General features: G+C 44.7%; 1 protein-coding gene across 1 annotated transcript in view; it reads right to left on the reverse strand.

The window, feature by feature from the left end:
- LOC121577743 (protein sidekick-2-like) overlaps positions 1-14882 on the reverse strand; it is a 242162-nt gene that overhangs the window by 74618 nt on the left and 152662 nt on the right. Inside the window, exons 17-24 of the mRNA XM_045207986.1 lie at positions 14570-14685; positions 12114-12309; positions 11548-11646; positions 11271-11462; positions 5278-5399; positions 5053-5162; positions 2488-2638; positions 1924-2161 (exon numbers count right to left, since the gene is read on the reverse strand). Coding sequence (XP_045063921.1) covers positions 1924-2161; positions 2488-2638; positions 5053-5162; positions 5278-5399; positions 11271-11462; positions 11548-11646; positions 12114-12309; positions 14570-14685 — 1224 coding nt within the window. The remainder of the gene's footprint in view (positions 1-1923; positions 2162-2487; positions 2639-5052; positions 5163-5277; positions 5400-11270; positions 11463-11547; positions 11647-12113; positions 12310-14569; positions 14686-14882) is intronic.

Raw genomic sequence — 14882 nt, forward strand, 5'->3', positions numbered from 1 at the left:
CTATGCAGCCTAATCAATCACTTTTTATAGCTACTGTTTACAGGCCTCCTGCATTCCTCACTGAGTTCCCTGAATTCCTATCCGACCTTGTAGTCATGGCAGATAATATTCAAATTGTTGGTGACACATGGGAAAGTCCACAGAACCTCTCCAAAAGGCTTTCGGAGTCATTATCGACTCAATGGGTTTTGTCCAACATGTCTCCGGACCTACTCATTGCCACAGTCATACCCTGGATCTAGTTTTGTCCCATTGAATAAATATTGTGGATCTAAATGTTTTTCCTCATAATCCTGGACTATCGGACCACCATCTTATTACATTTGCAATCACAACAAATAATCTGCTCAGACCCCAACCAAGGATAATCAAAAGCTGTGCTATAAATTCTCAGATAACCTAGATGCCTAGATTCCTAGATGCCCTTCCAGACTCCATCCACCTACCCAAGGACGTCAGAGTACAAAAATTGGTTAACCACCTAACTGAGGATCTAAATTTAACCTTGTGTAATACGCTAGATGCAATCGCACCCCTAAAAACAAAAAACATTTGTCACAAGAAATTTGCTCGATGGTATACAGAAAATACCCGAGCCCTGAAGCAAGCTTCCAGAAAATTGGAACGGAAATGGCGCACCACCAAACTGGAAGTCTTCCGTCTAGCTTGGAAAGAAAGTACAGAGCAATATCGAAGAGCCCTCACTGCTGCTCGATCATCCTATTTTTCCAACCTAATTGAGGAGAATCCCAAATTTTTATTTGATACTGTCGCAAAGCTAATTAAAAAGCAGCGTTCCCCAAGAGAGGATGCCTTTCACTTCAGCAGTGATAAATTCATGAACTTCCTTGATGAAATGATCGTTAGAAAGCAAATTACGGACTCCTCTTTGAATCTGCGTATTTCTCCAAAGCTCAGTTTTCCTGAATCTGCACAGAACTGCCAGGACCTAGGATCAATGGAGACACTTACGTTTTTAATCCTGTATCTCTTGATACTACATTCATGAAAATAGTAATGGCCTCTAAACCGTCAAGCTGTATACTGGACCCTATTCCAACTAAACTACTGAAAGAGCTACTTCCTGTGCTTGGCCCTCCTATGTTGAACATAAAAAATGGCTCCCTATCCACTGGATGTGTACCAAACTCACTAAAAGTGGCAGTAATAAAGCCTCTCTTGAAAAAGCCAAACCTTGACCAGGTAAATGTAAAAAACAAAAATTGGCCTATATCGAATCTCCCATTCCTCTCAAAATCTTTTGAAAAAGATTTTGCGCAGCAACTCACTGCCTTCCTGAAGACAAATAATGTATACAAAATGCTTCAGTCTGGTTTTAGACCCCATCATAGCACTGACACTGCACTCGTGGAGGTGGTAAATTACCTTTTAATGGCGTCAGACCAAGGCTCTGCATCTGTCCTCATGCTCCTAGACCTTATTGCTGCTTTTGACACCATCGATCACCACATTATTTTGGAGAGATTAGAAACCCTAATTGGTCTACACGGACAAGTTCTTGCCTGGTTTAGATCTTATCTGTCAGAAAGATTTCAGTTCGTCTCTGTGGATGGTTTGTCCTCTGACAAATCTTCTACATCTGCATTGCTTACTGTTTGAGGTTTTAGGCTGGGTTTCTGTATAGCACTTTGTGAAATCTGCTGATGTAAAAAGGGCTTAATAAATATATTTGATTGATTGATTGATTGATCAAAGAGACCCCAAATGAAAGACTGAACATCAGTGCTGTGTGTGAGACTCCACCAACTGTTGAGATGTGAACAGTATATTAACCAGATAAAACAGGATCTACTGTATACAAAGAGCCTGCATCCCAAATTCCACCCTATTCCCTATGGGCCCTGGTCAAAAATATGCACTATACTGTATAGGGAATAGGGACAGTGTGATGTATGATCTCACCAGACTCCCTGGTCCTTCCTCTGACAGGCTGGCTCCAGGGCCCGGCCCCGATGCCGTTTAGAGCCTGAACCCTGACCTCGTACTCTGTCCACTCCCCCAGGTCCTCGATGGTGAACTCCCTCTCCTGCCGGTCAGCGATCACATGGGTCAGCGCCCTGCCCTGGAAGCCTGTACGGAAGTACTGGACCCGGTAGCCCACCACCTCTGGATCCCCATTGTACTCCCACTCTGGTAGGGGCTGGGACGGGGAGGAAGAGGTGGAGGTGGAGAGAGAGGAAGAGAGAGAGAGCGAGAGAGACCAAGGGGGAGAGAGAGCAAGAGGGGGTGTGGGAGAGAGAGAGAGGTGGTGAGGGAGGGAGAGAAGTAGAGAGGAGGGAGAGGGTGAGAGAGGGAGAGAGATGGTGAAGAAGAGAGAGGGGGTGAGGAAGAGAGAGACAGAAATGAAAGAAAGAAGCGAGAGATAAGTCCACAATCGTCAGTATAAATCAAACAGCCATTCTTCATTGCTTGATGATAAACCCAGAGCATCACATCATAATGTCAGTCTGTTGAGACTTCACGTACCACCCATCGGAGCCACAGACTGGTCTCGCTGGCCGTGCGCAGGGTGACATTGGCGGGGGACATATCTGGAGGGGCCTGCAAGGTCTGGATCTTCCTGGAGGGTAGACTGGGAGCACTAGTCCCCACAATGTTCACCTGACGCATACGGAACCTACATAGATGGAGGGAGGTAACAAGAGCAAAGTTATCACAGGAGAGGTCCAGAGGGCCCAGAGTTTTTCGTGGCCAGGTAAAGGTGTCAGGAGGAAAAACTCAGGGCTCTATTCATTACATCTAAACTAGACTAGACTAACAAAGTTCATAAAGCTGTATTGTTTTGAGTTAAGGGGGCCCAGGAGTCTGTAGAAGGTGTAGGGGTTAGAGGTTAAGTACACTACCTATAGAAGGTGTAGGGGTTAGAGGTACACTACCTGTAGAAGGTGTAGGGGTTAGAGGTACACTACCTGTAGAAGGTGTAGGGGTTAGAGGTACACTACCTGTAGAAGGTGTAGGGGTTAGAGGTACACTACCTGTAGAAGGTGTAGGGGGTTAGAGGTACACTACCTGTAGAAGGTGTAGGGGTTAGAGGTACACTACCTATAGAAGGTGTAGGGGTTAGAGGTACACTACCTGTAGAAGGTGTAGGGGTTAGAGGTACACTACCTGTAGAAGGTGTAGTACTTAGAGGTTAAGTACACTACCTATAGAAGGTGTAGGGGTTAGAGGTACACTACCTGTAGAAGGTGTAGGGGTTAGAGGTACACTACCTATAGAAGGTGTAGGGGTTAGAGGTTAAGTACACTACCTATAGAAGGTGTAGGGGTTAGAGGTACACTACCTGTAGAAGGTGTAGGGGTTAGAGGTACACTACCTGTAGAAGGTGTAGGGGTTAGAGGTTAAGTACACTACCTATAGAAGGTGTAGGGGTTAGAGGTACACTACCTGTAGAAGGTGTAGGGGTTAGAGGTACACTACCTATAGAAGGTGTAGTACTTAGAGGTTAAGTACACTACCTATAGAAGGTGTAGGGGTTAGAGGTTAAGTACACTACCTATAGAAGGTGTAGGGGTTAGAGGTACACTACCTGTAGAAGGTGTAGGGGTTAGAGGTACACTACCTGTAGAAGGTGTAGGGGTTAGAGGTTAAGTACACTACCTATAGAAGGTGTAGGGGTTAGAGGTACACTACCTGTAGAAGGTGTAGGGGTTAGAGGTACACTACCTGTAGAAGGTGTAGGGGTTAGAGGTACACTACCTATAGAAGGTGTAGGGGTTAGAGGTACACTACCTGTAGAAGGTGTAGGGGTTAGAGGTACACTACCTGTAGAAGGTGTAGTACTTAGAGGTTAAGTACACTACCTATAGAAGGTGTAGGGGTTAGAGGTACACTACCTGTAGAAGGTGTAGGGGTTAGAGGTACACTACCTATAGAAGGTGTAGGGGTTAGAGGTACACTACCTGTAGAAGGTGTAGGGGTTAGAGGTACACTACCTGTAGAAGGTGTAGGGGTTAGAGGTTAAGTACACTACCTATAGAAGGTGTAGGGGTTAGAGGTACACTACCTGTAGAAGGTGTAGGGGTTAGAGGTTAAGTACACTACCTATAGAAGGTGTAGGGGTTAGAGGTACACTACCTATAGAAGGTGTAGGGGTTAGAGGTACACTACCTATAGAAGGTGTAGGGGTTAGAGGTACACTACCTGTAGAAGGTGTAGGGGTTAGAGGTACACTACCTGTAGAAGGTGTAGGGGTTAGAGGTACACTACCTGTAGAAGGTGTAGGGGTTAGAGGTACACTACCTATAGAAGGTGTAGGGGTTAGAGGTACACTACCTATAGAAGGTGTAGGGGTTAGAGGTACACTACCTGTAGAAGGTGTAGGGGTTAGAGGTACACTACCTGTAGAAGGTGTAGGGGTTAGAGGTACACTACCTGTAGAAGGTGTAGTACTTAGAGGTTAAGTACACTACCTATAGAAGGTGTAGGGGTTAGAGGTACACTACCTATAGAAGGTGTAGGGGTTAGAGGTTAAGTACACTACCTATAGAATGTGTAGGGGTTAGAGGTTAAGTACACTACCTGTAGAAGGTGTAGGGGTTAGAGGTACACTATTTATATATATATATATTTTTTACATTTTAGTCATTTAGCAGACACTCTTATCCAGAGCGACTTACAGTTAGTGAGTGCATACATTTTCATACTGGCCCACCGTGGGAAACGAACCCACAACCCTGGCGTTGCAAGCACCATGCTCTACCAACTGAGCTACAGGGGACTACACTATCTGTAGAAGGTGTAGGGATAAGAGGTTAAGTACACTACCTATAGAAGGTGTAGGGGTTAGAGGTACACTACCTGTAGAAGGTGTAGGGGTTAGAGGTACACTACCTATAGAAGGTGTAGGGGTTAGAGGTTAGAGGTACACTATCTGTAGAAGGTGTAGGGGTTAGAGGTTAGAGGTACACTATCTGTAGAAGGTGTAGGGATAAGAGGTTAAGTACACTACCTATAGAAGGTGTAGGGGTTAGAGGTTAGAGGTACACTATCTGTAGAAGGTGTAGGGGTTAGAGGTTAGAGGTACACTACCTGTAGAAGGTGTAGGGGTTTAGTCCTGGCACCTCCAGGGAGCGGGCATCAGGCTCGTTAAGCAGCTGGTGAACAGTCACCCAATCCTCATTGTCTCCTATCACACTGACCTACACACAACAACAACATGAGTGTAGTGCAGTATATAGGGAAAAGGTGTCATAGTCAATGTTGGTCACAGATCAGGGGAGAGTCAGAGACTCTCCCTGTGGGAGAAGACCTTACCTGGGCTTCTACCTGCCAGCGAGAGATGGAGGTCTTTCCATTGTAGCCGGGTTTGAACTGGAGGGTGATGGATCGAGGGCCGATGTTGGAGATTGCCATGTTGGTGGGAGGACCAGGCAGCTCTACACAGAGAGAGAGAGTTTTAAAACATACCGTTATTGACATTTTGAAAGGAGGGAATAATACAAGGAGAATGGGGCGGAACAGAGAAGGTATCAAGGGCCAGACAGGGCCTTTAATACAGTAAAGAGTTGAAGTAATGAGTTGGCAGAAAACCTAATTCAGTGGTCTCTATGCCTAATGCAATGCTGTATTTGACTTGAGGTTTTCTACATTATATTCTTTATCTTTTAAATCCTTACTGATTTAGGAAGTCATGTTTTCAGAACTATGCTTCTACTATATTCAAATGTTAAAGATTTAAGGTAGTTCTCCAATAAGTCTTTCTGAATGAAAAGTAACAGCATTATTTAGGCTTGGATCTCAGTTCTAATATCAGTGCTCAGGAGTCCTGTTAACCCTAAGGTTGATGTCCAAACCCCAGTGGAAAATGAATTAGCATATTGAAGAAATCCCCATAAAAATGTGTCAGTTTAAACTAGAGATAGCTGGTTTTTTTTTGCATTGGATGATTCTCAATTCACATCGCACTTCCGCATCTGCGGTGAAAGGTGACAGAGGTAGAGCGGTGTTTGTCAGACCATGACACATCCCGAAAATCGGTCTTCTCACAGAATCGTCTGTAGCGTCCGAACGGTTTGGCCTACAAACTATTATGGGAAGATGAGAATCCCACGAACATAATGGTGTTCTCCGTTTTGCTCTACGACCCCCACAAGCTTCTTGGGACTCGTCTGAAGTCGGTACAGCCGATCTGGCAATTTCTGTCTGTAGGGTCCAAACAGTTTGGGCTACACACTAATATGTGACTCTCACGATGTCACGACTTCCGCCGAGGCTGCCCCCCCTCCTGGTTCGGGCAGGCTTCGGTGTTCGTCGTCACTGGAGTAGTAGCTACTGCCGATCCCATTCTCATCACTCCACTTGTCATGTCTTGTCAATCACACACACCTGGTGCTAATTCCCCTAATTAGTATGTGTATAAGTGTTCCCTCTGTTCCCCTTGTCTTTGTGAGTGATTGTTTTGTTGTGAGAGCGTGTAGCTCGGTTGAGCTACATTTCACTGTGTTATTGCCAAGGTGGATGTTTTCCCTTTTACAGTTTCGTTTGACGCTTGGGGCATAAAGATTAAACTCTGGACTTCGGTATTTTACCTCCTGCGCCTGACTCCTCCTTTCACACCTCGTCACACACGAACATGTACATGTCGGTTGTTTTGCTCTAGGATGCCCACAGAACTCAAAAGACTGATCTGAAGGTCCCCCGGTACTAATGGAAAAAATTAATGGAAGTACAGTATATACAGTGACTTCAGAAAGTATTTAGACCCCTTGACCTTTTCCACATTTTGTTACGTTACAGCCTTATTCTAAAAGGATTAAATAAAAATAAATCCTCATCAATCTACACACAATACCCCATAATGAGAAAGCAAAACCAGTTTTTTAGAATTTTTGCATATGTATTAAAACCCAAAAACAGAAATACCTTATTTACATAAGTATTCAGACCCGTTGATATGAGTCTCGAAATTGAGCTAAGGTGCATCCTGATCATCCTTGAGATGTTTCTACAACTTGATTGGAGTCCACCTGTGTTAAAGTCAATTGATTGGACATGATTTGGAAAGGCACACACCTGTCTATATAAGGTCAGAGCAAACACCAAGCCATGAGGTCAAAGGAATTGTCCGTAGAGCTCCGAGACAGAATTGTGTAGAGGCACAGATCTGGGGAAGGGTACCAAAAAATGTCTGCAGCATTGAAGGTCCCCAAGAACACAGTGGCCTCCATCATTCTTAAATGGAAGAAGTTTGGAACCACAAAGACTCTTCCTAGAGCTGGCCGCCCGGCCAAACTGAGCAGTCGGGGGAGAGGGGCCTTGGTCAGGGAGGTGACCAAGAACCCGATGGCCACTCTGACAGAGCTCTAGAGTTTATCTGTGGAGATGGGAGAACCTTCCAGAAGGACAACCATCTCTGCAGCATTCTACCAATCAGGCCTTTATGGTAGAGTGGCCAGACTGAAGCCACTCCTCAGTAAAAGGCACATGACAGCCCACTTGGGGTTTGCCAAAAGGCACCTAAAGACTCTCAGACCATGAGAAACAAGATGCTCTGATCTGATGAAACCAAGATTGAACTCTTTGGCCTGAATGCCAAGCGTCAAGTCTGGAGGAAACCTTGCACCATCCCTAAGGTGAAGCATGGTTGTGACAGCATCATGCTTTAGGGATGTTTTTCAGCGGCAGAGACTGGGAGACTAGTCAGGATCGAGGCAAAGATGAACGGAGCAATGTACAGAGAGATCCTTGATGAAAACCTGCTCCAGAGCACTCAGGACCTCAGACTGGGGCGAAGGTTCACCTTCCAACAGGACAACAACCCTAAGAACACAGACAAGACAACGCAGGAGTGGCTTCGGGAAAAGTCTCAGAATGTCCTTGAGTGGCCCAGCCAGAGCCCAGACTTGAACCCGATCGGACATCTCTGGAGAGACCTGAAAATAGCTGTGCAGCAACGCTCCCCATCCAACCTGACAGAGCTTGAGAGGATCTGCAGAGAAAACGGGCGAAACTCCCCAAATACAGGTGTGCCAAGCTTGTAGCGTCATGCCCAAGAAGACTCAATGCTGAAATTGCTGACAAAGGTAATTCAGCAAAGTACTGAGTAAAAGGTCTGAATACTTATGTAAATTTGATATTTCAAGGTTTTTTAAACGATAAATTAGCAATAATTTCTAAACTTGTTTTTCCTTTGTCATTATGGGGTATTGTGTGTAGATTGAAACCTTCAAACCTTGGCAAGACGGAGCTGCTCTTCCTCCCGGGGAAGGACTGCCTGTTCCATGATCTCACCATCACGGTTGACAACTCCGTTGTGTCCTCCTCCCAGAGTGCGAAGAGCCTTGGCGTGACCCTGGACAACACCCTGTCGTTCTCCGCTAACATCAAGGCGGTGACCCGATCCTGTAGGTTCATGCTCTACAACATTCGGAGAGTACGACCCTGCCTTACACAGGAAGCGGCACAGGTCCTAATCCAGGCACTTGTCATCTCCCGTCTGGATTACTGCAACTCGCTGTTGGCTGGGCTCCCTACCTGTGCCATTAAACCCCTACAACTCATCCAGAATGCCGCAGCCCGTCTGGTGTTCAACCTTCCCAAGTTCTCTCACGTCACCCCGCTCCTCCGCACACAATGGTGGAACAAGCTCCCTCACGACGCCAGGACAGCGGAGTAACTCACCACCTTCCGGAGACATTTGAAACCCCACCTCTTTAAGGAATACCTGGGATAGGATAAAGTAATCCTTCTACCCCCCCAAAAAAAAGTAAAGTGGTTATCCCACTGGCTATAAGGTGAATGCACCTATTTGTAAGTCGCTCTGGATAAGAGCGTCTGCTAAATGACGTAAATGTAAATGTAATTGATGAGAAAAAACTAACAATTTAATCAATTTTAGAATAAGGCTGTAACATAACAAAATGTGGAAAAAGTCAAGAGGTCTGAATACTTTCCGAAGGCAATGTATGGAGACTGTTTAGTGCCAAAAATAAGGGGTTAAATACATGTACAAAAAAAATACAAATGTTTCCTGATATTTTTTATATCTCTCACTTCAGAACAAACTTCCTTTAGATTTTTTGGGGGACAATCTGTTATTTCATGTGTTTGTATGGGCTAATAGCAGTAAGGCCCCACCCCCCATGGCTTAGGGTTGAAGTTGCCTACAGGGAAGTCTATTACTGTGTGACAGTGCACCCTTGTGGTCTAAAATGGATACTGGAGATGAGCCAACGCTTTTGTGTAACAGTATCTCGCTCTCATGAGAGTTTCACTTCAGTCAACTCGAAGTTCTGAGATAAGATAAAACAGGTTCCCCCTTTTTTAAAGAATTTTTTTTAAAAAAGGGACTCGAAAGTTGTAATAGTAGAATACACAACGTGCAATTTCGAAATTGGATAGTGCATCATCAGTTTTCATCTTGTCTGGTCAGTCATTTCATACTTTAGAGAGCTATTTATAACTTGTAAGAAATGTCCAGATCAACTAGCCCATATCAGCTTACATTTTTTTGCTAGGTTTTCTTGCCTATAGATTTTGTTGTAATGTTTGAGTCACTCAGATATCAAATGAATACACATTAGACATGGAAATATGTATACAATTGCAAGAAAATTAGCTTTAAAACTACAAAATGTTCTCTGCACCCCATGACAAAATGTGTAGAATTGCAGGAAATAGGCTTTAAACCTGTAAAATGTTGTCTCCGCCAACGGGATGTTCCTCAATGCTGGAAGGAGGGCCTGAGTGAATTTTTTTTGGGAACCCCTGCCCTAGGGCACTCAGTGGAGGCTGCTGAGGGGAGAATGTCTCATAAGGGTACTATATAGTGAAAGGGGCCAACTCTTCAAGTTGATGGAGTGGGTCTATTGGCACATAGACTATGTGCAATAGTAAAATCATCACCTTTAAAGCTGCAATATGTAACTTTTTGGGCGACCTGAGAAAAATCACATAGAAATGTAGGTTATAAATATGTAATTCTCATTGAAAGCAAGTTTAAGAAGTGGTAGATCTGTTCCATGTGCGCAATTTCTATGCTTCCTGTTTTAAAGTTTCGTTTTTGCGTCTTTTACTTTCGGTTTTGTACACCAGCTTCAAACAGCTGAAAATACAATATTTTTGGTTATGGAAAATATATTTCACAGCAGTTTAGATGGTAAAATGATTCTCTACACTATACTTGCTTGCTTTGTCACATAAACTCAAATTAGGCAAACTATTAGAATTTTAGCAACAAAGAAATGGCTGAACGATTTCTGCGTAGAGCATCTTTAAAGTAACTGTCCAGTGTTTTCCAGATTTCTATGAAATATGACCTATAATTAATTACAATATGAGTGAAATAGCTTTCCTTCAAGAAATTGTAATTAAGTATTTAAAAAACAGCTTTTCTGTGTTGGAATGGTTTGGGTGTACACCAACAACAGAATGGTGTGGGCATATACCGGTCATACAAAATATTAATGTGAGTAGACCGCTGATTGGCCAGCTCATCCTCTTCAGGAGGATGACATCATCCTCTATGAGGAAATAGCAAGCATTTTTTTAAACGGTCTGTTTGAGATACAAGTTTGAGGTGGGGTTTTTTTAAGTGTTTTTTCTCCAATTCATGCTTTGGTCACATATACGAGTATAGGACAAGTCAACAACATTATTTGGGTATGCATTAACAGAATATTAACTTTTAAAGGTGAGATTTTCAATGGACAGTTAGGCTACTTTAAATAATTAACATGACTGGTTATCCAGACAAAAGCACACATAGCGAGATCTCTAGGATGGAGGCGTAAAGCTATAGCCATAGACTGTATCTTATACAGTAAAAGAGTTGAAGTAATCACCATTCTGTAACAATAACCATAGCTATATACTGTACTAACTGTAACCCTCGATAGAATGTGTCTTTTTATTTGACAGCTCTGAAAGACATACTGTATAGTGTCTGGGGGAGCCACCGGTGCAATAATAATTGACTGGAGGTGTTGTATTTCTATAATACACTATACCGTGTTTTATTAGGACATTGTAAACTGGAATAATCCTAAATGGTCTCGATGGGCTCTTACTTTTGAGCCATGTGTCAGTACTGACCTGGAGGTACACACCAGGGACTGAGACATGTGTCAGTACTGACCTGGAGGTACACACCAGGGACTGAGCCATGTGTCAGTACTGACCTGGAGGTACACACCAGGGACTGAGCCATGTGTCAGTACTGACCTGGAGGTACACACCAGGGACTGAGCCATGTGTCGGTACTGACCTGGAGGTACACACCAGGGACTGAGCCATGGGTCAGTACTGACCTGGAGGTACTCCAGAAGAGATGGTGGAGGAAGACAGTTGTCCCTGGCCCTTGGAGGTCATGCCGGCCACCTCGATGGTGTAGGTGGTGAGGGCGGTCAGCCCCGTAACGCGGTACTCCAGGGTCACGTTGGGGAGGTAGTGGGTCACCCGTGTGTTGGTGCGGTTAAACTCCTCCCACGAGATACGGTACCCTGGAACAGAAAATCAATCAAATTCATCAATCAATCCAATATTATTTGTGTCAAGTTCAGCTCTAATGTATTTTGCGTGGCGTACCTGTGAGGACTCCATTCTTCTCTCCAGGTTCTCTCCAGCTCACTTTGAGAGACGTGTCCAGGATCTCTGTGAAGCTCAGGTGACCTACAGCCCCAGGAGCTAGAGAGGAGAACACAGTGGTTGACGAGAATGATAACACAATGGATCCCATGGATGTAAATGGCATTCATAATTACATTCTGTAGATGTCTTTTAATATATTAAATAACAAACTATGTTTATTAGGTGTAATTTTATAAATCAGTTTATGAAGAAATCTGGACAACATTAGGCTTTTACATTGCCCGTTGAATGTCATTACAGCTACTAAAATTGCCAAAATTAGGCTTTTACTTGGAAAATTGCGTAATTACAAGTAAAAGCCTAGTACAGTATGGCCAACCCGTTATCTCTTGAGAAAATGTGTCCCAATTATACGTGAATGTGTGCAAAAACCCAAATGTAACCCTACATATTCATTAGGACATCTGTAGAACTAGGCTGAATAATGCATTTGACCCAGTGGGCATGTTTCAGTATGATTGGCCATGTCCACTGAACAGTGTGTGTGTGCATGTCGAACTCACTGTCTTCATGTGTCCTCACGCCGTTAGCGGGGCTGCGGGGGCCGTCTCCAGGCGTAGTGAAACACAACACAGAGCTGTAGTACTCTGTGAACTTCTTCAGCCCTGTCACATAGCCCACATGCACGCTGTCCTGGTAGTTAGGTCTCACTGTAACCATGGTGACCTCCTCTTCCTGACCTGGCTCCCATGCCAACAGCTAGCAGAATGGGAAATGGGAACAGAGAAGGAAGTACGTGAGATCAAATGAGAAACAAGAACTAAATGGTAGAACATCTAATAGGACTGACTGGTTTTAAATTGCAATTTTCTGACATTTTGGATGGGAACGAAAGAGCACCAGATACCAAATTTAAAAAAATGTTTGCCCACAATTTCCCCCAGAAATAGAACTGTTACTCTCCAAGTGTAATCATGTTCACATATTTTGTTTAAACCAACTCTCCTCCCTCTCATGTGCTTGTGGCCTACTCTGGGGTGTCATTTGGCATCATAACTGTCATATGAATGGTTAGCGCCACTGTAAACGTGTTCTGCCAGCGAGAAAGCACTGGAAGGCAGGGCTGGAATGAGTCTCGAGCGAGAGAGAGAGAGAGAGAGAGAGAGAGAGAGAGAGAGAGAGAGAGAGAGAGAGAGCTTTTAGCTATGGTGTATAGCAGGTCTAATGTAGAGGGATTACACACACATCACAGAATGAGAGAGTGGCCAATTAGGTGTTTAGATGATTACTACCATTGGCAAATCTGTTGGGTCTATTTCTATCTTGGTTCCCAGGCTGTGAGTAGAGTTTGTCTCTGGGAAAGAGTGTGGAGTTGGCATGCGGTGGGGTGTGTGTGTGAGCTGAATGTGGATGTCCCCTCTGCTCCCGTGTCTCTCTCTCTCCCTTTTATCTCCCTCCCTCCCTCTCCTGCTATTCACTCACTCACTCTCTCACTCTCTCACTCTCTCACTCTCTCACTCTCTCACTCACTCTCCCAGTAACCCCTCTCTCGGGACAGCCCCTGCAGTCAGAGAGAGTTTAATAGTGACTGCTAAGATGTCCTGCTAAGTGGGGCCAGAGTCATTCTCATGAACTCTTCTGAGAGAAATACAGTGTCGTCACATCACACAGACTATACAATCAAGTTATAGCACAGCTGATTCTAAACATTCACTCTCCATACATCTCATTCTAATCCTATAAAGTACATATTTAAATGACAGATGACATTCTAAGTTAACTTAAACCAGCTTCCTTGACAGTGTGAGCTGGAGAGATTGAACAAACGACTTCCAGATCTAGTTACCCACAAGACCGATAGCTAGTCAAACGCTCCGAAGATGAAGGTCAAAGAAACAAATGACAAATCAGAAGCCATCTTTCACAATGGTTAGTAGTGGCATATCTGCCTCCCCTTGGGTTGTTCTCTTTCCCCTTGTGACACAGTATGAGGCGTACCAGCCTATCACCCAGTCAATCGATGGTACTGCCCCTAATGACAGGGTGAATGGTGTCTCTGAGACTGCCCCTAATGACAGGGTGAATGGTGTCTCTGAGACTGCCCCTAATGACAGGGTGAATGGTGTCTCTGAGACTGCCCCTAATGACAGGGTTAATGGTGTCTCTGAGACTGCCCCTAATGACAGGGTGAATGGTGTCTCTGAGACTGCCCCTAATGACAGTGTGAATGGTGTCTCTGAGACTGCCCCTAATGACAGGGTGACTGGTGTCTCTGAGATTGCCCCTAATGACAGGGTGAATGGTGTCTCTGAGACTGCCCCTAATGGGGTGGGGGCAGTCTCTGAGACTGCCCCCCAACACAGCGGAGTCGCTCACCACCTTCCGGAGACATTTGAAACCCCACCTCTTTAAGGAATACCTGGGATAGGATAAAGTAATCCTTCTACCCCCCCCCAAAATTGTAAAGTGGTCATCCCACTGGCTATAGGGTGAACGCACCAATTGGTGAGTCGCTCTGGATAAGAGCGTCTGCTAAATGACGTAAATGTGCCCTTGAGCAAGGCACTTAACCCTAATTGCTCCTGTAAGTCGCTCTGGATAAGAGCGTCTGCTAAATGACTAAAATGTAAATGTAAAATGACAGGGTGACTGGTGTCTCTGAGACTGCCCCTAATGACAGTGTGAATGGTGTCTCTGAGACTGCCCCTAATGACAGGGTGACTGGTGTCTCTGAGACTGCCCCTAATGACAGGGTGACTGGTGTCTCTGAGACTGCCCCTAATGACAGAGTGACTGGTGTCTCTGAGACTGCCCCTAATGACAGGGCTGACTGGTGTCTCTAACCTTGCAGCCATAGTTCTATCAACCATTAGATGGTACTGCCCTTAGTGACAGGATGACTGGTGTCTATCACCCATTAGAGGGTACTGCCCTTAGTGACAGGATGACTGGTGTCTATCACCCATTAGAGGGTACTGCCCTTAGTGACAGGATGACTGGTGTATATCATGTCCCTCACCTTGTATCCCTGGTTGATCCCGTTGATGAACTGAGGGTTGGGGGCTGCCCAGGTGATACGGATGGTCGTGGAGTTGATGGCCTCCACCTGAACGTCACTAGGGGCTATAGTCGGCACTGAGGAAGATAAGAGGAGAAGAGAGAATCAGAGAGAGAAAGAGGTGAGAGGAACGGACAGAGAGAACAGGATACAACCAAACTAAACATCTTTCAGATTGGACAGCCTTGACTGCAATGTGTCTATGTCCCAGGTATAGATTCTGATTCAGGGGCGGCCATATTGACTTCTTCACTCTCTTCTTTTTCTTCTCAGC

This window comes from Coregonus clupeaformis, chromosome 1, assembly GCF_020615455.1.
Source record: "Coregonus clupeaformis isolate EN_2021a chromosome 1, ASM2061545v1, whole genome shotgun sequence".
Lineage (NCBI taxonomy): Eukaryota > Metazoa > Chordata > Actinopteri > Salmoniformes > Salmonidae > Coregonus > Coregonus clupeaformis.